This window comes from Phyllobates terribilis, unplaced genomic scaffold (assembly GCF_046119375.1).
Source record: "Phyllobates terribilis strain yellow unplaced genomic scaffold, ASM4611937v1 Scaffold_7__3_contigs__length_470593459, whole genome shotgun sequence".
Lineage (NCBI taxonomy): Eukaryota > Metazoa > Chordata > Amphibia > Anura > Dendrobatidae > Phyllobates > Phyllobates terribilis.
In genome coordinates, this window is record NW_027362767.1 from 375,134,462 (window position 1) to 375,160,998 (window position 26,537).

At 46.9% G+C, this 26,537-nt stretch overlaps 1 protein-coding gene across 2 annotated transcripts; it reads right to left on the reverse strand.

Moving 5' to 3' along the window:
* Window positions 1–7,752: 7,752 nt before the first annotated feature.
* On the reverse strand, window positions 7,753–26,527 carry CETN2 (centrin 2). 2 transcript variants are annotated; one of them, XM_073641370.1, is made up of 5 exons: window positions 26,382–26,527; window positions 23,933–24,091; window positions 22,517–22,645; window positions 16,992–17,129; window positions 7,753–12,474 (listed from the first exon to the last, which is right to left on the reverse strand). In XM_073641370.1, the coding sequence occupies exons 1-5, from the start codon at window positions 26,382–26,384 to the stop codon at window positions 12,385–12,387; spliced, it is 519 nt and encodes a 172-aa protein (XP_073497471.1). In that variant the 5' UTR covers window positions 26,385–26,527; the 3' UTR covers window positions 7,753–12,384. The 2 variants fall into 2 exon arrangements, with proteins under 2 accessions (XP_073497471.1, XP_073497472.1); XM_073641371.1 differs by lacking the exon at window positions 26,382–26,527 and adding an exon at window positions 22,855–22,924 and having other exon boundaries at window positions 23,933–24,044.
* Window positions 26,528–26,537: the final 10 nt, after the last annotated feature.

Genomic DNA, 26,537 nt, shown 5'->3' on the forward strand with positions numbered 1-26,537 from the left:
GCATAATTTGGCCAATTTATGTGTGCCCATCAACCACGACAAGGTCACCTTCGTATGATGGGATACTACGCTACGCTACCACTGGATATGCCACTCTTGGGCTGTAAGCCTGTATGAACAATATGTCTCTGCTTGGGCTTTTAACCTACAATGTATGGGCTGGTAGAGCTAGTTAAAACCACCTGTGACTGAATGGGAGGGACACATGGTCAGAAAAAAGGCTGTCAAACTTCTAATAGTGTGAACACGTACCTGCTGCAATATTCCAGGAGCGGGATCCAAAAATGATTAATAGAAAAAAGAGAGGGGTCGCTCACTGGTCTATTCGGGTGCTCTGAAGAAAAGAGTAATCTCAATTGCAAAAAGAACTTCGGAACTCCATACATGAATATATAAGAAATATTGTATCTAGACTAATATCACTTTGAAAATGAAGTTTTTTTGCGCAAGCAGAGACATATTGTTCATACAGGCTTACAGCCCAAGAGTGGCATATCCAGTGGTAGCGTAGCGTAGTTTCCCATCATACGAAGGTGACCTTGTCGTGGTTGATGGGCACACATAAATTGGCCAAATTATGCGCAAAAACCTTCATTTTTCAAAGTGATATTAGTCTAGATACAATATTTCTTATATATTCATGTATGGAGTGCCGAAGTTCATTTTGCAATTGAACAATCAGGGAGACACTATTAAAAAAAATTTTTTACGGAAAAAAATACCAAAAGCTGGATAATAGAGATATTTTACCGTGGAACGGCAAAACCACAGTTATAATTCACTGGTGTATACCAGACTTTTTTAAATAGATATATTTGCCGCTGAATAGTGAGCGACACACTCAAACTGATTTTTTTTAGGTAAAAATGGCCCAAAAGTGGATAATACAGATGTTTGAACCGTGGAACTGCAAAACCACACTTCTATTTCTCAGGCCTACATCACTCTTTTAAAAATATATATTTGTGTCTGAACTGTCACAGACACACTTTTTTTTTGGGGGGGGGGGGGGGGGCGACACCAAAAGGTTAATAAGATGGGTATTTGTACAGAGTGAAGGAGGAAAAAAAAAAAAAAAAAGAGGATTTAGATGAAAAAAAAAGGATTTTTCCTGGTCCCCGAGACCTGGAGCTAAGTCCAGCAATTTCAGTAACAGGAGCACACAGGACTGTAATGCAGCGTTTGCTGGTATAACCACTGTGTCTCCTATACAGCCTGCCTGCCTGATATCTGGGATGGATATTAGTCCTGAGAAGGACTGTTTGTTTGATCTGGCAGCCTTTACAGACCCTACACTAACTATTTCACAGTATATATCTCTCTCTAAATCAGCAGCGCTGTCCCTACACTGTCTGATCCCAGCCGTCTGTGTCCAAGATGGCGGCGCCCGGTTTTAAATACTCGAGGTGACGCTGTGCGGCCAGCCAATCAATGTAATGCCCACAACCAACATGGCTGCGGCATTACAGTGACTGACTGGTAATCCCTGCATGTTCATTGGCTCTGTAAAGAGCGCCAAACATGCAGGGCGGAGACCCGAGCTCCTGCCCGAGTAACCCGGAAATGCTCGGTGCTCGCCGAACATCCCGAGTAGCGTGATGCTCGGGCAAGTACCGAGCAGTGCCGAGAATGTTCGCTCAACACTAGTGTTTATTTCAATTAAAGGACTTTATTCTGGGTGTTTGTGTTTTTTTTTTAACTTTGACTATGGGGTTAGTAATGGGGGTGTCTTATAGACCCCTCACCATTACTAACCTGGGCTTGATATCAGCTGGCATTATAAGCTGACATCAACCCCAGCCCTATTACCCCACTGCCACCGCTACAGGGCAGTGGGAAGAGCGACGCTCAGTGCCAGAATTGGCGCATCCTATGGATGCTCCATTTCTGGGGCGGCTGACGGCTGGTGTTTCTATCAGCCCCCAGCTGTCTGCCTAGCCTTTGCTAGCTATTAAAATAGGGGGGACCCCACGTCATTTTTTGGGGGGGTCCCCCATTTTAATAACTAGTAAAGGCTATGTATTCAGCTGGGGGCTATTAGTAGCCTGGGAAGCTCCGTGGGTATTACCCCCTTCCCAGGCTTCAAACATCTGCCCCAGCCGTCTGCTTAACCTCCGCTAGAGACTAAAATTACAGGGAACCCCACGCCAATTTTTTTTTTTTTTTTTTTTTTTAATAAATCCTTTATTTTAACTCTAAATGACAAGTACAGTAACCAACACTGTCACTGTACTTCTTATATATGTGACTGACATATTTCTATCTATCTAATCAATGTGTGATGCTCTATTCTTTCTGTTCTAAATTGTCGGGTACTGATGCTGAATTGCCGGCCGGCTTTTTTAAAGAGAGTGTCTTCTGAGCAGTTTGTCAGGTGTTTTCTATGTGTTTTCATTGGCCTGCCATTGGTTTTAACGGTGTTCGACGTTGTTCGACAGTGTTCTAAGGTGTTCGACGAACAGTTCCACGAACATCCCGGTGTTCGACGAACCGAACCCGAACACTACGGGGGTAGCTCAACACTATTATGCACTGGGGGTCGGATGTTATACACCAGGGAGGGCCAGGAGCTAGATGTCATATACAGGGGGCCTTATGTTATACATGGGGGGCAGGAGCTGGATGTTATGCACCGGGGGGGCCAGGAGCTGGATGTTATACACTGGGGGTCGGATGTTATACACCAGGGAGGGCCAGGAGCTGAATGTTATACACCAATGGGCCAGGAGCTGGATGTTATATACAGGGGGCCTGATGTTATACATGGGGGGCAGGAGCTGGATGTTATACATTGGGGGGGGCAGGAGCTGGATGTTATACACTGGGGGGGCAGGGGCTAGATGTTATACACTGGGGGGGCAGGAGCTGGATGTTATACACTGGGGGGGGCAGGGGCTGGATGTTATACACTGGGGGGGGCAGGGGCTGGATGTTATACACTGGGGGGGGGCAGGGGCTGGATGTTATACACTGGGGGGGGCAGGGGCTGGATGTTATACACTGGGGGGGGGCAGGGGCTGGATGTTATACACCAGTGGGCCAGGAGCTGGATGTTATACATTGGGGGGCAGGAGCTGGGTGTTATACACCAGTGGGCCAGGAGCTGGATGTTATACATTTGGGGACCAAGAGCTAGATGTTATACACCAGGGGGGCCAAGAGCTGGATGTTATACACCAATGGGCCAGGAGCTGGATGTTATACATTGGGGGGCCAGGACCAGGATGTTATACACCAGTGGGCCAGGAGCTGGATGTTATACATTTGGGGACCAAGAGCTAGATGTTATACACCAGGGGGGCCAAGAGCTGGATGTTATACACCAATGGGCCAGGAGCTGGATGTTATACATTGGGGGGCCAGGAGCTGGATGTTATACACCAGTGGGCCAGGAGCTGGATGTTATACACCGGGGGGCCAGGAGCTGGATGTTATACACCGGGGGGCCAGGAGCTGGATGTTATACACCGGGGGGCCAGGAGCTGGATGTTATACACCGGGGGGCCAGGAGCTGGATGTTATACACCGGGGGGCCAGGAGCTGGATGTTATACACCGGGGGGCCAGGAGCTGGATGTTATACACCGGGGGGCCAGGAGCTGGATGTTATACACCGGGGGGCCAGGAGCTGGATGTTATACACCGGGGGGCCAGGAGCTGGATGTTATACACCGGGGGGCCAGGAGCTGGATGTTATACACCGGGGGGCCAGGAGCTGGATGTTATACACCGGGGGGCCAGGAGCTGGATGTTATACACCGGGGGGCCAGGAGCTGGATGTTATACACCGGGGGGCCAGGAGCTGGATGTTATACACTGGGGGGGGCAGGAGCTGGATGTTACACACTGGGGGGGGCAGGAGCTGGATGTTATATACCAGGGTGTTATGCACACGCCCGGACTGACTGGCGTGTGCGGGTGTTGTGGTTCCACTGGACCATGAACCGGAGAGTGCCTGGAGGGGCGTGACTAAGTATCTGGCCGATCCGACCAAGATGGCACGACGGCATACGACGCCAGTGCACCAGGGAGAAACCGGGCAGAGGGACCAGGTGCTACTCCAGGTCAAACTCCGGACACGGGGGTTGACCCACACAGGGATTACTGGAACAGGCTGGTTAGGCTGGCGCACAGACTGGAGGGTATAGGCAGGCACGACTGGTATGCAGGCAGGCGGGTAAAGGCAAGCGCAGCTAGAGTGCAGACAGGGAGGCACTAGCAGGTAGGAACACAGGCGGGATAGGACCCAGTACACACTGGGACTCAGGAACAGGCAGGTTAGGCTGGCACAGACTGGTGGATGTAAGCAAACACGGCAGGTATGCAGATGGGTGGATACAGGCGAGTATGCAGGCAGGGAGGTACTGGCCGAAAGGACGGGCTGGAGCACAGAAAGGTTAAGACCCAGTACAGACTGGGTCACAGAACCGCAGATGCGGTAGACAACCACAGCAGAGAGGGAACGCCCGAAGCGGTGGGCAAGAACAGAGCAGGACGGGGCTGCAGGAGCAGCGAGCACAAGCAGGGCAGGACAGGACTGCCGGAGCAGCGGGCAGAAGCAGGGCAGGACAGGACTGCCGGAGCAGCGGGCAGAAGCAGGGCAGGACAGGACTGCCGGAGCAGCGGGCAGAAGCAGGGCAGGACAGGACTGCCGGAGCAGCGGGCAGAAGCAGGGCAGGACAGGACTGCCGGAGCAGCGGGCAGAAGCAGGGCAGGACAGGACTGCCAGAGCAGCGGGCAGAAGCAGGGCAGGACAGGACTGCCAGAGCAGCGGGCAGAAGCAGGGCAGGACAGGACTGCCAGAGCAGCGGGCAGAAGCAGGGCAGGACAGGACTGCCAGAGCAGCGGGCAGAAGCAGGGCAGGACAGGACTGCCAGAGCAGCGGGCAGAAGCAGGGCAGGACAGGACTGCCAGAGCAGCGGGCAGAAGCAGGGCAGGACAGGACTGCCAGAGCAGCGGGCAGAAGCAGGGCAGGACAGGACTGCCAGAGCAGCGGGCAGAAGCAGGGCAGGACAGGACTGCCAGAGCAGCGGGCAGAAGCAGGGCAGGACAGGACAGGACTGCCAGAGCAGCGGGCAGAAGCAGGGCAGGACAGGACTGCCGGAGCAGCGGGCAGAAGCAGGGCAGGACAGGACTGCCGGAGCAGTGAGCAAAAGGGTCAGAGCGGAGCAAGGCTGCCGGAGCAGTGAGCAAAAGGGTCAGAGCGGAGCAAGGCTGCGGAGCAGTGAGCAAAAGGGTCAGAGCAGGCTAGAACCGCCGGAGCGGTAAGCAAAGGAGTCAGAGCAGACTAGAACCGCCGGAGCGGTGAGCAAAGGAGTCAGAGCAGGCTAGAACCGTCGGAGCGGTGAGCAAAGGAGTCAGAGCAGGCTAGAACCGCCGGAGCGGTGAGCAAAGGAGTCAGAGCAGGCTAGAACCGCCGGAGCGGTGAGCAAAGGAGTCAGAGCAGGCTAGAACCGCCGGAGCGGTGAGCAAAGGAGTCAGAGCAGGCTAGGCTGAGTAGGGGGGACAGGGCTCTGTTCACACGGAACAGACAGGAAGGGAAAGGCAGAGCCAGACACCCACAGGGTACTAGCAGAGAAGTAGCGAGTGGACCACAAACTCACAAACGGGAGTACAGAGACAACAAGCAGGAGTTAGGTACGAGTTCAGACTCTGCAGAAAAAGGAAGGGAACGGACATAGAGGCAAAACAGGTAAAGGATAGGAGAGCGTTCAGACTGGAACTGAGTGTACGGAGGAGACCGACACTGCAGCAAAATACAGGAGCGGGTCTGGGAATACGGCCCCCAGAGAGGCAGGACGAACAGGCAAGGAGCGTGTTCAGACAGGACAGACAAGATACAGGAGCGGGTCTAGGTAATCGGCCCCTAGAAGGCGGGAGGAACAGGCTAGGAGCGTGTTCAGACAGGTCAGACAAGATACAGGAACAGGTCTAGGTAATCGGCCCCTAGAAGGCAGGAGGAACAGGCTAGGAGCGTGTTCAGACAGGCCTGGAAATACAGCCTCCAGGATAGGCAGAAAAGAGAACACAGAACGGGACCTGGCACCTTCAGAGTGCAAGCACACACTGAAAGAAACACTATGCTCAGGCAGGAATAGATGGGAGCAGCTGAGCTATATACCAGGTGACAGACAGCAATAGGCTGAGGACGCACAAGGGGTGTGACCCACAGCAGGTACAAAAAGCAGGAAGTGATCGGGCGCCGCCCTTAAGCAGCAGAAACAGACACAAAGAGACAGCATGGAGGGAAGCCAGAGAGACATTCTGGACTGGAGATCAAGTGCGCGCTCTTGCACAGTGGGAGATGGACCACCATGCAAGGACGCCGCCAGGTATGTTACACAGGGGGGCCAAGAGCTGGATGTTATACACCAATGGGCCAGGAGCGGGATGTTATACACTGGGGGGCCAGGAGCGGGATGTTATACACTGGGGGCAGGAGCTGGATGTTATACACCAGGGGGGCCAAGAGCTGGATGTTATACACCAGTGGGCCAGGAGCTGGATGTTATACACCAGCGGGCCAGGAGCTGGATGTTATACACCAGCGGGCCAGGAGCTGGATGTTATACACTGGGGGTCTGATGTTATATACCAGGGAGGGACGGGAGCTGGATGTTATACACTGGCGGGGTCAGATGTTATACACTGGGGCCAGAAACCGGATGTTATACACCAGGCAGGGCCAAGAGCTGGATGTTATACACCAGTGGGCCAGGAGCTGGATGTTATACACCAGTGGGCCAGGAGCTGGATGTTATACACCAGTGGGCCAGGAGCTGGATGTTATACACTGGGGGTCTGATGTTATATACCAGGGAGGGCCAGGAGCTGGATGTTATACATGGGGGGGCAGGAGATGGATGTTATACACCTGGGGGCAGGAGCTGGATGTTATACATTGTGGGCAGGAGCTGGATGTTATACATTGTGGGCAGGAGCTGGATGTTATACATTGTGGGCAGGAGCTGGATGTTATACATTGTGGGCCAGGAATTGGATGTTATACACTGGCGGGGTCAGATGTTATACACTGGCGGGGCAAGAAGCCGGATGTTATACACCAGTGGGCCAGGAGCTGGATGTTATACACTGGGGGGGCAGGAGCTGGATGTTATACACTGGGGGTAGGAGCTGGATGTTATACACCAGGGGGGGCAAGAGCTGGATGTTATACATCAATGGGGCAGGAGCTGGATGTTATACACTGGGGGGCCAGGAGCTGGATGTTATACACTGGGGGTTGGATGTTATACACCAGGGAGGGCCAGGAGCTGGATGTTATATACAAGGTGTCAGATATTATACACCGGGGGGCAGGAGCTGGATGTTATATACAAGGTGTCAGATATTATACACCGGGGGGCAGGAGCTGGATGTTATATACAAGGTGTCAGATGTTATACACCGGGGGGCAGGAGCTGGATGTTGTGTCACGATACTTTTGTCCATTTCGCGGACATCAGTCCTGAACATCAGCTGTAAACCCTCACAAAACACTGACTACACAGAGACTTGTAGGAGGCATTTATAGCATTTAGATTTTTAACCCACAGTGATCCTAAAGGCAGTGTGCTCTTTTCCCTCAGAGAGACGGCCGATGCTGTCTTCTCATTCTCCATACAGATTTATGGGCGATATGGAAGCAGCAGAGGGCGCGCACTCTACCGGAGAAGTGCTACCGCTATTCTTGGGAGATACCATAAATCACAGCTGGGAAAGCCTCGTACACCGTAAATAATATGACAACCTATGACAAATGGATGATATTATACATTTATTTAGCACAGAAGGCATTTCAGAAGGACATCCAATATAAATATAGAAAACACTTTTGATGGTGGACTTTTCTGGACCTTTGTGAATGTGCTCAATGTCTTCTCCACCTTTGGCAGAGCACACAAATGCAGAAGAAGAAAAACTGTATCTCACAACATCTGAATCAAACACTCACATACAGAAGCTTCAGTGCGAAAATCAGAAAGCTACAACAGGGCATCCATTCAACAAGGCTTCTCAATCTGCAAAACCTTCGAAACCAAACACAGGAAAAAGAAACCAAACATGGAAGGAGCAAGGACGGCTCTGACGTGTGGACTGAGAAAAGTCAACCTGCAAAGTGAATGTCCACTTTATCATTTGGCCATTTTTTTCAGTCTAAAAATCTTTTGACAATTTAATATCTAAAAGTTAATGTGTGATCAGAAAATTGCCCATTGTTGATGTCTGGATTTTATGTAAAACATTTTTTTTATTTTTTTACTCACTATTTATATATAAAAAAATTTAAAAAAAACAGAAATCTTCAAATTTCCACTCTAACCTCTAGGCCTAATACTAGACACCTACTTCCTGTTCTGTACAGAAGACTTTTCAGCAGTCTCATTATCAACACAGACAGGATAACGACAGATTAGACCTCTATATACGGTAGATAACACAGAATTCACCATTCACTTTTGATGTCACAGCTCACCTCCGCCCCCTTTGTGCTTCCATAAATGCCATGTGGCTGCTTACAAAATAAAAAAATATAGAGGTATGACTCTAGAAGTAGACCTGACTGCCAGTGTGAAAATTGCAAGATTTCTGATTTTATTTATATATATATATATATATATATATATATATATATATATATATATATATATATATATATATGTAGCAGGATATGATAAATTAGAAAAATATTATGCCAAATTTAACAAATAATTTCAATGTAAAAAACTAATTTAAGCAACATGTCATTTTCCCTTTGATGTATACTTAGAAGTTTTGGGGTTCTGTTTTGCTGAGCTCTCGTTACTTACAGCCCCCATACACCTGACAGATGAGGTTGGGGGAGATAAGGAACATTCACATTAGCGTATGATGATACTTAAATAAAAGTCACAATTTAATACAATAAGGACTCTTCCCACCTTTACTACATGTAGCAAGCAAAAATAGTGTTCCAAGAATATATCTTTTTTTTTATATCACAAAACTAGATATTTACCGGGCTCCTCACGGAAAGCTAAAGGAATGAGCATGACCACATATGCCCAACCCGCAAGGAGAAGTCGGATAACTGATGGCAAGAGAATGATCAGGTCAGACTAGCATAAATCTATGCCCCATAGGTATAGATGCATGTTTTTTTCAAGCTTTATATCGGAACTTAAAAATAATATGTCATCAGGTTTTTACTACATAATGTAGGGGCCACGACCCTTATTCCAGTGATGTGTCCCTTACTGGACTGTGTTTTGCGGTTTCAATAAATTCAGTGTCCTATCAGCAGGAGATTATCACTACAGGACTAGGTGTCTTGTGCCTCCTGGTCCAACCCTGTCCCCCACCACTGATTAGCAGCTTTCCGCCTATGCACAGTGCACACAGAAAGCTGCCAATCAGTGATGTGGGTGGAGTTATACAGGGCTCAGCAGTCTCAGCTCTGCAGCAGAGAAGACTGATTCTAACACCACTGCTGCACCCAGTAAACCAAGTGACACATCGCTGGGATCAGGGTCTAAGTCCCTACATCATGAAGCTGTCAGATTACATAGCAAAAACCTGCTGACAGATTCCTAAACCATCAGAAACATTCAAAGTATATCAGAGAATTGTTGAACATGCGTTATCCGGTATATCAGGGATGCACAACATTTTTGTTTGCTTAGAGGCTAAATTGAGCATCTCTCCAGAGTCACATATTCTGATCTGACAATACATACCCTAAATAATTATCTGATAAATAGGGTTCCCATTTATGGGACTTTCACTTACCCTGCACATTTGACACTAGAGAAAAGGAGTTGCGATAACCGCACATAAATTCAGATGTCTACATTGTGGTGGATGACCGTCAGGCTGGTATCACACATCCAACATTCACTGACCGAGGACAGACCACAATGTCAGGACCAGAAGCTGCTCTCCTGACCCAAACTGAGCAGCTTCATATAAGCCTGGGAGGCTGTGGGTTTCGGGTCAGTAGACCCGTTGGCCAGTCCGGAAATTGTGGCCCGTACTTGGACGTGTGAAACGGGTCTTATATGATCAGCCAAGCATTTCACATCCCTTATAAACTTCAACAGGCAGAGCCATATTCATCTACAAACATCTTTTTGTCTCTGTATTATTGTACAAAGAGGGGTCCCAAATATGTCTGGAGGGTCCTACATAGTGGCATCGCGAGCTACAGGTGGCGCTGCCCTGTTTTTATGGCCACCAGAAGTCAAAGGAATTTCACATTTAGAGGGGTTGAAAAAGTTCTCAGAATGCTGTAAAATAATAAGTAATACTCACCTTCCTGATCCCACGGTGCTGACCAAAGCATATAGCAGTTTTTTAAGTGGCTGGACATCCCCTTTAATTACCTTATGGGTTAACAATTGAATATGTGATTAATAACTGGTGATACTTGTCCGATCCTGGGATAAATGGGAGATATACGTCAGCAGTGATGGGGCACACACAACCAATTCTGCACTTGGAAAGGTACTGGGAGCTCTGGTTCTCAAAGGAAGCCTGACATCATAAAGTTGCCTCTGAAGCTAATACCAATCTCCAGCAGGTAATTACATGATAGCTACAATGATGTTTGTAGCTAAACTATTTGTGTAGTTGTCTTGTTATAATTATAAATTAAAACTTAGTGAACTGTTACTCTGAGCCGTCACAGCAGTACGGCATCCTGACCAAGTCATCAGAGCAGTAAGGCATCCTGACCAAGTCACCAGAGCAGAACGGCATCCTGGCCGAGTCACCAGAATTGTACGGCACCCTGGCCAAGTCACCGAGTCATCAGAGTGGTACGGCATCCTGGCCGAGTCACCAGAGCAGAACGGCATCCTGGCCGAGTCACCAGAATTGTACGGCATCCTGGCCGAGTCACCGAGTCATGGTGTGAAAAGACGTAATTTCCTTTTGATTGATAGCTCCCCAAGTGATGTCAGTGCCAACATCTTTAAAATTCATAGCAGACTCTTGAATGAGCTGGGCTCAGAACATCTCTGTCATCCAAGTGTCTGCGATGGATTTCAAAGATGATGGCGCTGACGTCACCTGGTTGGAGGGATCAATCGAAAGGAAAGGATGTCTCCTCACACCATGACGCCGTACCGCTCTGTTGTCTCGGTGACTCGGCTAGGATGCCGTACCGCTCTGATGACTCGGCCAGGATGCCGTACCGCTCTGATGACTCGGCCAGGATGCCGTACCGCTCTGATGACTCGGCCAGTATGCCGTACCGCTCTGATGACTTGGCCAAGATGCCGTACTGCTCTGATGACTCGACCAGGATGCCGTACCGCTCTGATGACTCGACCAGGATGCCGTACCGCTCTGATGACTCGACCAGGATGCTGTACCGCTCTGATGACTCGGCCAGGATGCCGTACCGCTCTGATGTCTTGGCCAGGATAACGTACCGCTATGATGACTCGGACTAACAGTTCAATACTCTCAGAGGCAAGTTTTACTTGATAACTATAGCAAAACCACTACACACAAAGATTAGCTACAAAGATCATTGTAATTATCTCACCATTGCCTGCAGGAACCCGTGATTAGCTTAATAGGCAACTTTGTAATGTCAGGTTCCCTTTAATAGGGTGTCAGATCTTTTACTCCTAATGATCAACCTACTGATATGCTGGAAATGTTAAATATATATATAAAATCTACACTAATGGAGGGGGACTGAAACATTTTATAATATATTTTCTATATATGAATAATTTACACATAAAAATATACAAATACAGTATGTGTATATGGACACACACACAACAGACATGAAGAATAAAACACTATACAATATTTGGTTCAACACTTTGTAATAAAACGTAGACAATGTTCATCAAGTTCTCTTAAAGGGTTAGTCCTGCTCTGCTGACTTCCGCATGGACGGTATCAGTAGACGTGATGCCACCTGAGGCGTCCACCTCGGAGCAGGAATAACTCTTTCAATTCCGTAGTTTCCAAATTACAGCTCTCTAGCCGTGTCCCATCATCAGCCTGTGTATGTCAGGAGATGATGGGAGGTGTAGTTTCACGCCCGGAGAGGAGCACGTTGGAGACTACTGCCATAGCTGGAAGCCACCAAACACTGAACACACGTTCTACAATATTTCCACCTCCCTTGCATCACCAGGTACATCATATAGGCACGGCTTTCCTTTTCTAAATGACAAAGTAAAATCAAAAGTCTGCCTGAACTAGTCTGGTCGGCAGGATGAATGGTTTCTTTAGACATCTCCATCACCAGAAATGGTCAGAAGGAGGAGTTGATGAAGGACACAGTTGTGCTTTCATATTTTTCAGGGGTTTATCCGTTCCCTAAGGATAGAAGATGGGAGATCGCTGAGGAAGGACCCTGGTGCGCAGCGCAACATAGGGTTCAGTACAGACTGGTCTTTTTCATTATTCTAAGGAACTCTTGCTCATTCACTTCCCCATCTCCATCACGGTCAGCTTCATCGATCATCTCCTGTAAGCACAAAAATAGATTACAGGTGGAATACTAACAGCCATGAAGACGTTCACATCTTCTGCCTCCTCTTCACTGTGGACACAAGGATATTGTCACAGGTATGTCAGATGTGACAGACAGTCGCTCTGCAGTTGGCTGCAGAAGATCTCTTTGTTTGGCATTCCAGACACCTTCTTAAATCGGTCTTACTTTAGGACCCAGCGGCTACCTCCCTCCCGCTCTGATTGACACCCTGGCCTGGGTGTTTAAATACTTTAGGTTTGCTACAGGGAGGTCTGTTCCCTTGTGAAGGCTTGGAGCTATTGCAGTCTGCTTACTTCCTTTCTGGTGCTCGGAGGACGTTTGGTGTAATCTCTCTGATGTCTTCTCAAGCTAAGTTTCTTCCCCATGTGTTTGTCTCCCTTGTTGTCTTTAGTTTATAGTGGGGACTGATCAGTGCTCACCCCCCTTCCCTATCCAGGGCCAAGCTCTAGGGATTTACAGGGCTTAGGTTTCCTGTTCGGCGATTGGTGAGGAACCAATATAGGGATGGAAATGGAGACAGGGTGACATTAGATCAGCCTAGGAGGTCTCCAGTTCCCCTTTTCCTAGTGTTTGGGCTTCCTTGCCCTTATCCCTTCGTGTTGCATTTTGTCTTTCCTATACTGTGCGTGACAGGTGTATTCTGTAATTAAAGGGGTTATCACTTATTCTTGCCGATTGATGAAGGTCCGATGGGAGGGACCCGCCATGATTGGCAAATCGGGGAATTTTTATCCCCATTACAATATCATCTGGCACGTTGGATTTCTGACCACAGTTCCATGAGTTCTCTATGGGGCTGCCCGGAAAAAGTTGTGCACTGCACTGAGCAGCCCCATAAGGAGTGGTCGATCATGCGCAGTGCTGCTCTATTCCAGATGGCTGTACAACTCAGACGACAATTACGTCGCAATCCTCCAAGTGGCCGTTGGCTCTCCTGACCCAGCGTGACAGCCTGTATTTCTATGCAGCTCTCACGCTGGGGTCAGGAGAGCCGCCGGCCAATCCGAGGATTGCGATGCGATCGTCATCTGTGTTATAAGGCCATCTGTCTGCACCCTCACAGGGATAAAAGTGGCCAATTCTGCTGATCGGTGTTGGCCCCAGCAGAGGGACCCACACAGATCAACTAGTTATTACCTTTTCTGTGAATAGGTGATATCTTGTTTTCACCGGACCACACCTTTAAGCTTTAAGGGGTCATTACGTTAAACACCCTCTTTCCCTTAAAAAGACGGACGAAGTTGAGTGATCTTAGGGGGTCTCATCAACAGTTATTGCGGGGTAAAACAGGAAGAAATCTCTGTGTGATACACAAAATGTGTCAGATCAACCAGACGTAGACCAGCCCTTTGCAGCACAGCCCCCTCTAAATACCCGCATCCCCCTAACTGTCCACATTTGTAGGACTGTTTGCTATAAACAACATCTGACATATCACAGAGAATTATTAGAAAATGCCAATGACCGGGGGAGATTCCCAAATTAAACAGTTATTCCCATCTTTAGAGGTTATCAATCCATAGGACCCCCACAGATCCAGAAAAAATGATCTGCATAGCCCCTTCTGAATGGAGCGGTGGTCCATGGTCGCTGGAGATGCTGGGGTACAGCTCTCAGCTTGTTGGGGTACAGCTATCAGCTTGTGGGGGTACAGCTCTCAGCTTGTTGGGGGTAGAGCTCTCAGCCTGTTGGGGGTACAGCTATCAGCTTGTGGGGGTACAGCTCTCAGCTTGTTGGGGGTACAGCTCTCAGCCTGTTGGGGGTACAGCTCTCAGCCTGTTGGGGGTACAGCTCTCAGCCTGTTGGGGGTACAGCTCTCAGCCTGTTGGGGGTACAGGTCTCAGCTTGTTGGTAGTACAGCTTTCAGCTTGTTGAGGGTACAGCTCTCAGCTTTAGGACACCCACTGATCGGCAAGTAATCCCTTATCCAGTAGGAATAACCCTTTATGGCAGTAGTAATACCCAACCCTCGTTGTAGCCAGTAACAGATTTAGGCTGGCGCTACACCGTGTGGCATACAAGTAGAAAAAAAAAAAAACTGATTTTGATTTTTTTGCGACTTGTATATTAAGGTCCTGGCAACTTAAGTGTCGCAACGCAATGCCATTTACTTACATTATGTTGTAATACAGCAGCAGCATTCTGCAGTCTTTGGCAGCACAATGTTTTTCAGGGGTCAAGGCTAATGTTGAGTTTTCCTTTTTTTACTCAGATTTTAGAGAAGAATCTCTCCAATCAAAACGTGTGTTTTTTAACTTCATATGGTTTTTGGAGAGTTTCTTTTTTTTTACAACAGTTTTTTTTACAACAGTTTATGGCATAAATACTATAATAAATATCCCCCAGTGTTATTATCATAAAAGCACATCGAAATATGATGCTGGGGAACTAATGAAAGCAGTAACGACGGAAAGTGGTGGCATCTCCGCAGCTGGATACAGGCAGTGGACGTCCTCCCCTTCCACCAGTCTGCTGACACCGACTTTAAGCAGCAGTGAAGAAATCTCAGAGACAGGAGGTCGGTGTCACCAGGGAACTGGTAGTGGTGCAAAACCTTTTGGCTTGTTTTCTAAGGAACTTATTAACAAGTCCAATAGGCGGATGAGTTTGGCTGCTAAAAAGATCCGAATTCCACATTATTATGTCCAACCCTTAACTATCCCTGTTACATCCATACCTCTACTTTTTGCACAGCAGCGATCACTGCTTCAGTTCCTGGGTTACTTTGTGTTTCTGGGTTTTGCAGAACACTTATAGGAAAAGACAGATCTGCAAATACACTACTCAAAAAAATAAAGGGAACACTCAAATAACAGATCCTAGATCTGAATGAATGAAATATTCTCATTGAATACTTTGTTCTGTACAAAGTTGAATGTGCTGACAACAAAATCACACAAAAATCATCAATGGAAATCAAATTTATTAACCAATGGAGGCCTGGATTTGGAGTCACCCCCAAAACTAAAGTGGAAAAACAGACTACAGGCTGATCCAACTTTGATGTAATGTCCTTAAAACAAGTCAAAATGAGGCTCAGTAGTGTGTGTGGCTTCCACGTGCCTGTGTGACCTCCCTACAACGCCTGGGCATGCTCCTGATGAGGCTGCGGATGGTCTCCTGTGGGATCTCCTCCCAGTCCTGGACTAAAGCATCCGCCAACTCCTGGACAGTCTGTGGTGCAACGTGACGTTGGTGGATGGAGCGAGACATGATGTCCCAGATGTGCTCAATCAGATTCAGGCCTGGAGAACGGGCGGGCCAGTCCATAGCTTCAATGCCTTCATCTTGCAGGAACTGCTGACACATGAGGTCTGGCATTGTCCCGCATTAGGAGGAACCCAGGGCCAACCGCACCAGCATATGGTCTCACAAGGGGTCTGAGGATCTCATCTCGGTACCTAATGGCAGTCATGCTACCTCTGGAGAGCACATGGAGGGCTGTACGGCCCTCCAAAGAAATGCCACCCCACACCATTACTGACCCACTGCCAAACCGGTCATGCTGAAGGATGTTGCAGGCAGCAGATCGCTCTCCACGGCGTCTCCAGACTCTGTCATGTCTGTCACATGTGCTCAGTGTGAACCTGCTTTCATCTGTGAAGAGCACAGGGCGCCAGTGGCGACTTTGCCAATCCTGGTGTTCTGTGGCAAATGCAAAGCATCCTGCACGGTGTTGGGCTGTGAGCACAAAAGCCATCTGTGGACGTCGGGCCCTCATACCACCCTCATGGAGTCGGTTTCTAACCTTTTGTGCAGACACATGCACATTTGTGGCCTGCTGGAGGTCATTTTGCAGGGCTCTGGCAGTTCTCAGGGCTCTGGCAGTTCTCCTCCTGTTCCTCCTTGCACAAAGGGCGGAGGTAGTGGTCCTGCTGCTGGGTTGTTGCCCTCCTACGGCCCCCTCCACGTCTCCTGGTGTACTGGCCTGTCTCTTGGTAGCGCCTCCAGCCTCTGGACAATACGCTGACAGACACAGCAAACCTTCTTGCCACACCTCGCATTGATGTGCCATCCTGGATGAGCTGCACTACCTGAGCAACTTCTGTGGGTTGTAGAGTCCGTCTCATGCTACCACGAGTGTGAAAGCACAACCAACATTCAAAAGTGACCAAAACATCAGCCAGAAAGCATTGGTACTGAGATGTGGTCTGTGGTCCCCACCTGCAGAACCACTCCTTTATTGAGGGTGTCTTGATAATTGCCAATAATTTTCAACTATTGTCTATTCCATTTGCACAACAGCATGTGAAATTGATTGTCAATCAGTGTTGCTTCCTAAGTGGACAGTTAGATTTCACAGAAGTTTGATTTACTTGGAGTTATATTCTGTTGTTTAAGTGTTCCCTTTATTTTTTTGAGCAGTGTATAACATTCCCCACATCGAGGTGTACAGATCTAATGGCCGATATTCTAGGATATTTCATTAACACCGTCCTATCAGGTTGCAATCTGAAGATCCTATTTTGCAATAGTCGGGGATTACAGACCTGCAGTTCCTCGTCGGTGAGGTTCTCGCCCAGCTCTTTCGCTACTCGTTTCAGGTTTTTGAAAGATATTTTTCCGGTCTCGTCGTCATCAAATAGCCGGAACGCTTTCATTATTTCTTCTTTGGAGTCCTTTTCAGCCTAGAAAATACCATTTTCATCAACTGTAATGATGTAATAAAATATCTAAAATACTTAGGTAAAAAAAAAAAAATCTAGACACTGACCTAGAGAATATCTAGTGAGTTGTAATATCTATACTGTTCCAGACTTGGCAGGACATATATGCCGGATGTAGGTCAGATCTATATGGACATATTAAAGGGAACAACGCTCCAGGTGATTGACAGGTCTCACCGATGTTTGTACATCAGGAGATGTCAATCACATATAGCATGGCTGGGAGAAGCTGGCCGGAGGCAGCGCTGGACTAGTCTGGTCTCTGACTATAGACCTGGTCCAAAACTGCAATCTATATTTTCTCTGAAACACTCTGGTGTTCCAGAGAAAAGTTTAACTGGCTGCAATCGTGCCCATTTGTCAAACCTGCAAGTGGCGCACGTGGCTCGTGGACCCACTGTGCCACAGGACCGTGCCCACCTAGGAAGGGGCCTAGCTAAGCAGCTAACTGGTGTTCACTGGAGCTCCTGACGGTGGAGACAGGCTGCGCTGCAGGTAGCCGCCAGGTACCAATTCTAGGCAGTCCCCGGTACTGCAGCTGCTGACCCAAGGGGTCAGGTTTGCTAACACGGATTTGGGCTTCGTTCAGGCTGGACTGATTCGGAGACCGGTTTTAACAGTTTGGATACACGGAATAATCGGAGGCACAGGTACAGGTACAGCCACATGGGTCTCAGATACTGGTACTGGCACTAGGACCAGGGACTTCGGGTTCAGGACTGGTCACACACGGACAGGGGGACGAGGTTCAGGCACTGGTCACAAAAGGACCAAGAATTTCGAGTTCAGGACTGGTCGCACTGGGACCAGGGATTCGGGTTCAGGAGACTGGCCAGGGGACCTCACTGGTAGAACACCACACTACCTAATGACTAAATGTGTTGCTGGGCACCTCCCTATTGGGGAGGGTAACTTTTAAACAAGATGTCTCCCAGCTATAGGCTGAGGGCATTTTACTATATGTGCATGCTGCCCCATTAAGAACAGGGGAGCGCAGACGTGCCCTAGGCGAGCCGACAGGATGTGCGCCGCGCACACACAGGTGTAGCAGGAACACGCCGGGGAACACACCGCGGGACTGGGATGTGAGTATACCAGCGTCCCTGCATGGTGGGAGAAGGGGAGCCATGTGGGGACGCTGGCAGCTGCATTACACCATGGTTTGGGAAGCATGAATCAACTGACAAGTTCCCTTTAAGTTACTGGCAGCCAGGAGCTGAGCTGTGTGATACATGTATTAGAAAAAGCCATGCTATTTTCCCTTCAATAACCTCTGACAAAGTCTAAAGGCCCCGTCACACTTAGCGACGCTGCAACGATCCCGACAACGATACGACCTGTCAGGGATCGTTGCAGCGTCGCTATGTGGTCGCTGGTGAGCTGTCAAACAGGCAGGCTCACCAACGATCAGGGGAGCAGCGACATCGTGGAAAGAATCTTTCCACAATGTCCTGCTCTTGGTTACCAGCCTGCTGAAGTAGGAACAGGCTGGTAACCATGATAAACATCGGGTTACTAGGGGCACACGCGCACCTAGTAACCTGTTGTTTATCATGGTTACCACTCTGCTACGGTGAGCGGGAGGTTACCGCTCACTTTAGCAGGCTCGTAACCATGATAAACAACGGGTTACTAGGTGCGCGTGTGCCCCTAGTAACCCGATGTTTATCATGGTTACCAGCCTGATCGCTGCTCCCGCTGGTCACACACAGCGATGTGTGCTGACCAGCGGGTGGGCAACGACCAAAAAATGGTCCAGGACACTTTGCAGCGATCAGCGACCTCACAGCAGGGGCCTGATCGCTGCAAAGTGTCACACATAGCGACACCGCTGGTGAGGTCGCTGTTGCGTCACCAAAACCGTGACACAGCAGCGATCTCGCTAGCGATCTCGCTATGTGAGACGGGGGCTTAAGACTCTTGTTATACTAAAGCTAAAGTCCTGCTGACAAGGTCGTACTGAACATTGTACAAATCCCACATGGGGAGTGAAACAGTCCAAGCCGCCTTTTTCTCAACTTCTCTTTGGTGTTCTACAAGAAAAAGCCTTGCAAATTACTGGGTCCTATAAAACCCACACACTGAGATAATTACACAGCCAGTCATTTCCATATGACGCCATATAACATGGGGCTTTGTTCTACCACCAGACCCACAACTTGGCTAATAGTTACAGTGGTGTGAAAAAGTGTTTGCCCCCTTACAGTTTTTTTAATTCTTTTGCATGTTTGTCACTTAAATGTTTCAGATCACAAAACAAATTTAAATATTAGACAAAGATAAAACAAGTAATCACAAAATGCAGTTTAAAATGAAGGTCTTCATTAGTAAGGGAAAAAGAAATTCAAACCTACGGGGCTCTGTTTAAAAAACTGTGGTTTATCACATCTTTGGGAAGCGGAGTTCAATTTCCCTAGCCACACACAGGCCTGATTACTGACACACCTGTTCTCACTCAAGAAATCACTTAAATTGGACCTGAATGACAACGTGAAGCAGACCAAAAGATCCTCAATGGCTACACATCATGCTGCAATCCAAAGAAATTCAGGAACAAATGAGAAATAAAGTAATTGAGATCTATCAGTCTCAAAAAGGTTATAAAGCCATTTCTAAAGCTTCGGGACTCCAGCAAACCACAGTGAGAGCTATTATCCACAAATGACAAAAACATGGAACAGTGGTGAACCTTCCCAGGAGTGGCTGGCCGACCAAAATTATCCCAAGAGGTCACAAAAGATCCATAATTACATCCAAGAGGTCAAAAAAGATCCCACAACAACATCCAAAGAACTGCAGGCCTCACTTGCCTCAGTTGAGGTCAGTGTTCATGACTCCATCATAAGAAAGAGACTGGGCAAAAATGGCATGCATGGTAGAGTTCCAAGACAAAAAACATTGCTGAGCATAAAAAACATAAAGGTTCGTCTCAGTTTTGCCAGAAAACATCTTGAAGATCGCCAAGACTTTTGGGAGAATACTCTGTGGACTGATGATACAAAAGTTAAACTTTTTGGAAGGTGTATGTCCCATTACATCTGGCGCAGCAGTAACACAGTATTTCAGAAAAGGAACAAGGTACCAACAGTAAAATATGGTGGTAGTGTGACGGTCTGGGGCTGTTCTAATGCTTCAGGACTTGGGAGACTTGCTGTGGTAAATGGAACCTTGAATTCTGTTGTCTACCAAAAAATCCTGAAGGAGAATGTCCAGTCACTTGTTCATGACCACAAGCTGAAGCGCACTTAGGTTATGCAGCAGGACAATGATCCAAAACACACCAGCAAGTCCACCTCTGAATGGCTTACAAAAAACAGAATTAAGACTTTGGAGTGGCCTAGTCAAAGTCCAGACCTTAATCCGATTGAGATGCTGTGGCGTGACCTTAAAAAGGCGGTTCATGCTCGGAAACCCTCCAATGTGACTGAATTACAACAATTTTGCAAAGATGAGTGGCCAAACTTTCTCCAGAGCGTTGTAAAAGACTCATTGCCAGGTATTGCAATCGCTAGATTGCAGTTGTTGCTGCTGCTAAGGGTGGCCCAACCAGTTATTAGGTTTAAGGGGCAATGACTTTCTCACACAGGGCCCTGTAGGTTTGGATTTCTTTTTCCCTTAATAATAAGGACCTTCATTTAAAAACTGCATTTTGTGGTTACTTGTGTTATCTTTGTGTAATATTAACATTTGTTTTGTGATCTGAAACATTTAAGTGTGACAAACATGCAAAAGAATAAGAAATCAGGAAGGGGACAAACACTTTTTTACACCACTGTATTTTTCAGTCCAGTGTCTGTATTTGCTTAGGACTGGGGACGACTACTACTCTCCAATCCAATACAAGTCACTCAATCTGTATTCCCATGAAAGAGGTATTAAAGTTTAATAAAACAAATGCTATTTTATGCAATATTAGATGCAACTAATTAAAGTGATTTTGTCAGGAGGATTTGAATTGATGTTTAAATTGATATCTAAATGATGCTGAAGAGCTATTTGTAGACCTGAAGCCTCTGTCACTCCAGCTCTATTCCCCACCCTATGCTGCCTTGTCCTATTTGACTGATGGCTCCTTTGCCTTAATGTCAAGGGTGTGTCAGATGTGACAGACAGTCGCCCTGCAGTTGGTTGCAGAAGATCTCTCCGTTTGGCATTACAGACACCTTCTTAGCTGTTTCACTCTAGGACCCAGTGGCTACCTCCCTCCTGCTCTAATTGACACCCTTGCCTGGGTGTTTAAATAGTTTCACTTTGCTGTAGGGAGGTGTCGGTGATATTCACATGTTTCCTTGTGAAAGTTTGGAGCGAGTGCAGTCTGTTTACTTCCTCTCTGGTGCCAAGATGACGTGTGTGTTATCTCGCTGAAGTCGGCTCAAGCTAAGTTATCTTTCCCCCTTGTCTGTTTACCTTGTTGTCTTTAGTTGTTAGTGGGGGGATCGACTAGTGCTCACCCCCCCTCCCTTCCTTATCCAGGACCAAGCGCTAGGGAAATACAGGGATAGGTTCCTGTGCGGCAACTGGTGAGGACCTAATATAGGGATGGTAGGGGAGACAGGGTGATATGAGATCAGCCTAGAAGGTCTCCACTCCCCCCTTTCCCTAGAGTCTGGGCTCCCTTCCCCTCTTCCCTTTGTGTTTCACTTAGTCTTTCCCACACCTTGCGTGACACTTAAGTCACACAGTATAGAGACTGTCAGTGAAGCAGGAGGAGGCAGAGACACTGGGAGGGAATAGAGCTGGAGTGACAGAGGCTTCAGATCTACAAATAGTTCTTCAGTCTTATTTGCATATCTATTTAAACACTAATTTCTCAGTAAAGAAGAAATGGACTGGCCAGGTGAAGGTATTGACTTCTCTTTGAAAGAGTAACATGCGCATATATAAATAGTTTGGGGTGTGAAATCCTGCTGACAGATTCTCTTTAAAGGGACGCTAAAAAAACTACAAGCAGAGATTTCAATTGCAAAGTTGCTTGTGTTTCAAACAGTTTTTTTTATTATTTATTTATTTTACTCACTTATATAGTGTCATTAATTCCACAGCGCTTTACAGACATTATCAGCACTGTCCTCATTGGGGCTCACAATCTAGATTCCCTATCAGTATGTCTTTGGAGTGTGGGAGGAAACCGGAGAACCCGGAGGAAACCCACACAAACATGGGGAGAACATACAAACTCCTTGCAGATGTTGTTCTTGGTGGGATTAAAACCCAGGACCTCAGGGCTGCAAGTGCTAACCACTGAGCCACCATGCTGCCCAACAGTTTGCAATTTTACCTATTTAACAAGAAGACACAAGTCCATTTTAATATACAGCATCTGCTTTAGCGCAATGAGAGGTTCTTACCATCTTCTGGGTCATGGCTGAAAGAAAATCACTGAAGCTGATTTTTCCAGTTCCGTCCTTATCAATATCTGAAATCATCTTTTTAATTTCTTCCTTTTTGGGTTCAAACCCCAGAGCTCGCATAGCAACCTGAGAAAGTTTAAAAAAGTGAGAATATATGAAATAAGCAATGCAATTAGGCAGAGCTCAATACTAACGGATGAGGCTGTGCTCATATCTGCAATGTGTCTTCTGCACCCATCGTATAACAGACACCAGCGGTGCCAGATGGAACCAATTCCTTTGCACTAGGGGCCAGCGGTGGTAAGAAGCGATGCAGAGTTATTTCTGCTGTTTACCTGCACATCCTCAACATAGCAGTGCCGGCTATTGCAGCGATGTACCATTCCGCTCTGTACCGTGAACAACCTATGGAGATGGAGCAAACAGAGGCTGTGGAGTTTTCTGAGTGCCCTGGAGTCAAACAGTGATTTGTGGGGGTGCACAGAGGTGGTCGGCCACTGATCAGTTATTGATGACCTATACTAAGCATAGGCCAACAATATTCTGAATCTGGAAAAACCCTTTTAAAAAGATTTGTCCCATGAACAAAGTTAATTTTAATCCATAGATCTTGGAATAATAATAATTTCCACAATTGGATGTGCTTAAATAAAATGTTCCTGTGCTGAGATAATCTTATAGATGTGCCCCTGCTGTGTACTGTGTAATGGCTGGGTCTCACCTTGCAGGAACATGGTCTGATCATACCACAGCTCCTGGGAGCATAGAGACAGGACAACACGGGACCACAGCTGATTATTTCTGTGAGGTAAAACATTTCTCTGCCTGTTTTTAAACAATGTTTTATCTCAAAGAAATAATCAGCTGTGATCCCCTGCTGTCCTGTCTCTATGCTCCCAGGAGATGTGGTATGATCAGACCATGTTCCTGCACAGTCAGACACAGCCATTACACAGTACACAGCAGGGGCACATTTATAAGATTATCTCAGCTCAGGAACATTATATTTAAACACATCCAATTGTGGAAATTATTATTATTTCAAGATCTATTGATTAAAATGAACTTTGCTTATGGGACAAACCTTTTTAAAATGGGTTTTCCAGATTCAGAATATTGTTGGACTATGCTTAGTATAGGTCATCAATAACTGATCAGTGACCGACCAACTCTGTGCACCCCCACAAATTGCATCTAATTGTGGAAATTATTATTATTCCAAGATCTATTGATTAAAAATAACTTTGTTCGTGAGAAAACCCCTTTTAAGGGTACAGTTGCATTTACCAGTTCAGAAATTTCAGAGATGGAATATTATTATGGCAGCCTGGCCTGATGACAAGGCCCTTCAAAATGACAAATATTCTGGCAGCCGCACTACAGGTCTATATCCATGTATAATAACAATGTCACCTTCAGCTCCTTTACGTCTATGGTTTCACTTCCATCGGTATCAAAAAGATCAAAGGCCTCTTTGATCTCCTGCTTCTGCTCCTCGCTGAGCTCAGGCTTTGGACAGGGTTTCTTCCTCTGAGTTGCTGATCCTAATGATGGCTTCTTGTAGTTCGATGCCTAAAAAGGAGCAGATGAAAGCTAAGGATTTGGTAGCTCGCTGTGCAGATCTAGAGACACATGAAAATATAATAATAAAAGCAGAACAGACAGCACAGAGAAAAATAAAAAATGACAAAAATTCCTTTAAAAGGAATTTTCCGGTTTCACAAAACCCCAGTCCACTGGCTGCATTTTGTTTAAAAAAAAACATGTGCTTTACTCACCCTCCCTGGGTCCAGCTTTGAGTCTCTGCCGCTTCTCCTGCTGTCTGTAGCGGTGATGTCACGTTGATGGCGCTACAGCCAATAATTGAACTCAATGGCTCACAGCGGCTCATGCCTTCAGCTCAGGTAAAGCCATTGAGCTCACTGATTGTCTGCAGCGCTGTCCACGTGACATCAGCACTGCAGACAACAAGACCATGTTCACACGTTAAGTATCTGGTCAGTATTTTTTACATCAGTATTTGTAAGCCAAAACCAGGAGTGGGTGATAAATACAGAAGTGGTGACGTGTTTCTATTATACTTTTCCTCTGATTGTTCCACTCCTGGTTTTGGCTTACAACTGAACGTGTGAACATGGCCTAACAGACACTGGAGACTCGGCCCTGGATCCGGGTGGGATGAGTAAAGCACAAACTTCAGCCGAAGGACATGTACATTCTGAAAGTGGAAAGCACTTTAAAGGGGTTGTGCAAAGTAAAAAAGTTATGCCTTGTCATAGGGGAGAATTTATTGATTGCTAAGGGTATGACCACTGGGACACCCATCAACCCCGAGAACTGGACTAGAGTCATATCTGAATGGAGCAGAAGTCGAGACTGTGCATCTCTGCTCCATTCATTCTCTATGGGTGTGTTGGAGATAGCTGAGCATTGCGCAATGCAATAGTGGTGCGCATAATCAGCGTCTGCTCCATAAAGATGGGGCCATGCATGAAATCAGCCTGGTAGAGGGATGACTTATAAACATGATTACCTGATATTTACAATTTGTGATAAACAATGAAATACCATAGAAGACTGAGGTGCCTTTGCTTTTTGAGCGTTTCGATGACAGTTTGATTAAATCAAATATCAGATAATCCTCCGCCGATCTAAAGGAAATTCCCTACTCTCACATCTCCACTTATACTATAGATAAGAGCATTCCTGCCTATAGCACGGGTCTTCAACCTGTGGCTCACGGCTGTCTGACAACTTGATGCATTAGCACCAGGTCTAGCAAACAGCTATGAAGAGCAGGTCTCCAGATGGTGACTTTTGTGAGTAGCCCAACACAGAAGATCAGATCCAGGCAGCATGATGGCTCAGTGGTTAGCACTGTTACTTTGCAGCTCTGGGGTCCTGGGTTCAAATCCCACCAAGGGCAACATCTGCAAGGAGTTTGTATGTTCTCCCTGTGTTTGTGTGGGTTTCCTCCAGGTTCTCTGGTTTCTTCCCACACTCTAAAGACCTACTGATAGAGAATCAAGATTGTGAGCCCCAATGGGGACAGTGATGATATCTGTAGAGCTCTGGGGAATTAATGGTGCTGTATAAGTGAGTTAAATAATAAAATGAAAAATCTGAATGTGCATATACTGGAGGACAAAGGACTGATATAACACGGTAACCTGGAGATAGGATGACACTGCCAGGTAAAGAAACGATTGAAGCTGGATAGCGGTGAGTGTTCTTGATGTGACAATACCAAATGGGGGGTAAAGTGGAAACCCCTGGATGTAAGTATCCTGCCTATAAGGGAGGGGGCACAAGGTGCTTTCTATGGAGAAGCTTTTGGGTGTTACTACGGTGGGGAGGTGCTGGATGAGGCTTTTAAAGGTAAGAAATGCTGGGGACCACCAAAAATTATCCTATGGTGTGTACATAAGAGATTATCACCATGATGGACCAGCGTGTGGATACAAGGGGGCTCCGATATCCGACCTTGTGGGCCACAGAGCAGCACGACTGCCTAACGAGAAGCGGCAGATTTATACTTGTTACATTTTATTTATCTCAGTTTTATTTCTTATTATTTTTACTATTTTTTTTATTTATTTGTATTATTTATTTTATTATTTATTCATTATTTCTATTATTGTTACATATTTATCAGGATTTATGAAATCCTTCATGTTTCCATCCCAGGACAGCACAATCCCACAGATACAATGTAGCAATAAGCCACTACTATAGCGGCAGCCTCCTATAGATCACAGGTGAGGTGTGAGCCCCCAGCAGCAACACAGCCTATATCAAAGTGTGCCAGCACTAGGACACAGTACAGACTCGTCTTTATATCTGACCGTTTTTTACAACTCACCATATCGGGCTGCAGCAATACCGAACCAGTACCTCGCCTACCACACGGCCCAACCGCCTGCTCCAATCATTAACACGGGACACACTAATTCAACCAATCAACGCTCAGCAAGTAAGTCAACTTATTTCCTATTGGCCATCTGTCAAAAGCTTAACC

Excerpts from the sequence above, each read along its gene's own strand:
- CETN2 (XM_073641370.1), bottom strand. Across the intron at positions 17,130-22,516 it reads CAGCCATGACCCAGAAGATG|GCTGAAAAGGACTCCAAAGA; the intron begins GTAAGAACCTCT and ends GGTATTTTCTAG. Across the intron at positions 12,475-16,991 it reads TCACCGACGAGGAACTGCAG|GAGATGATCGATGAAGCTGA; the intron begins GTCTGTAATCCC and ends TTGTGCTTACAG.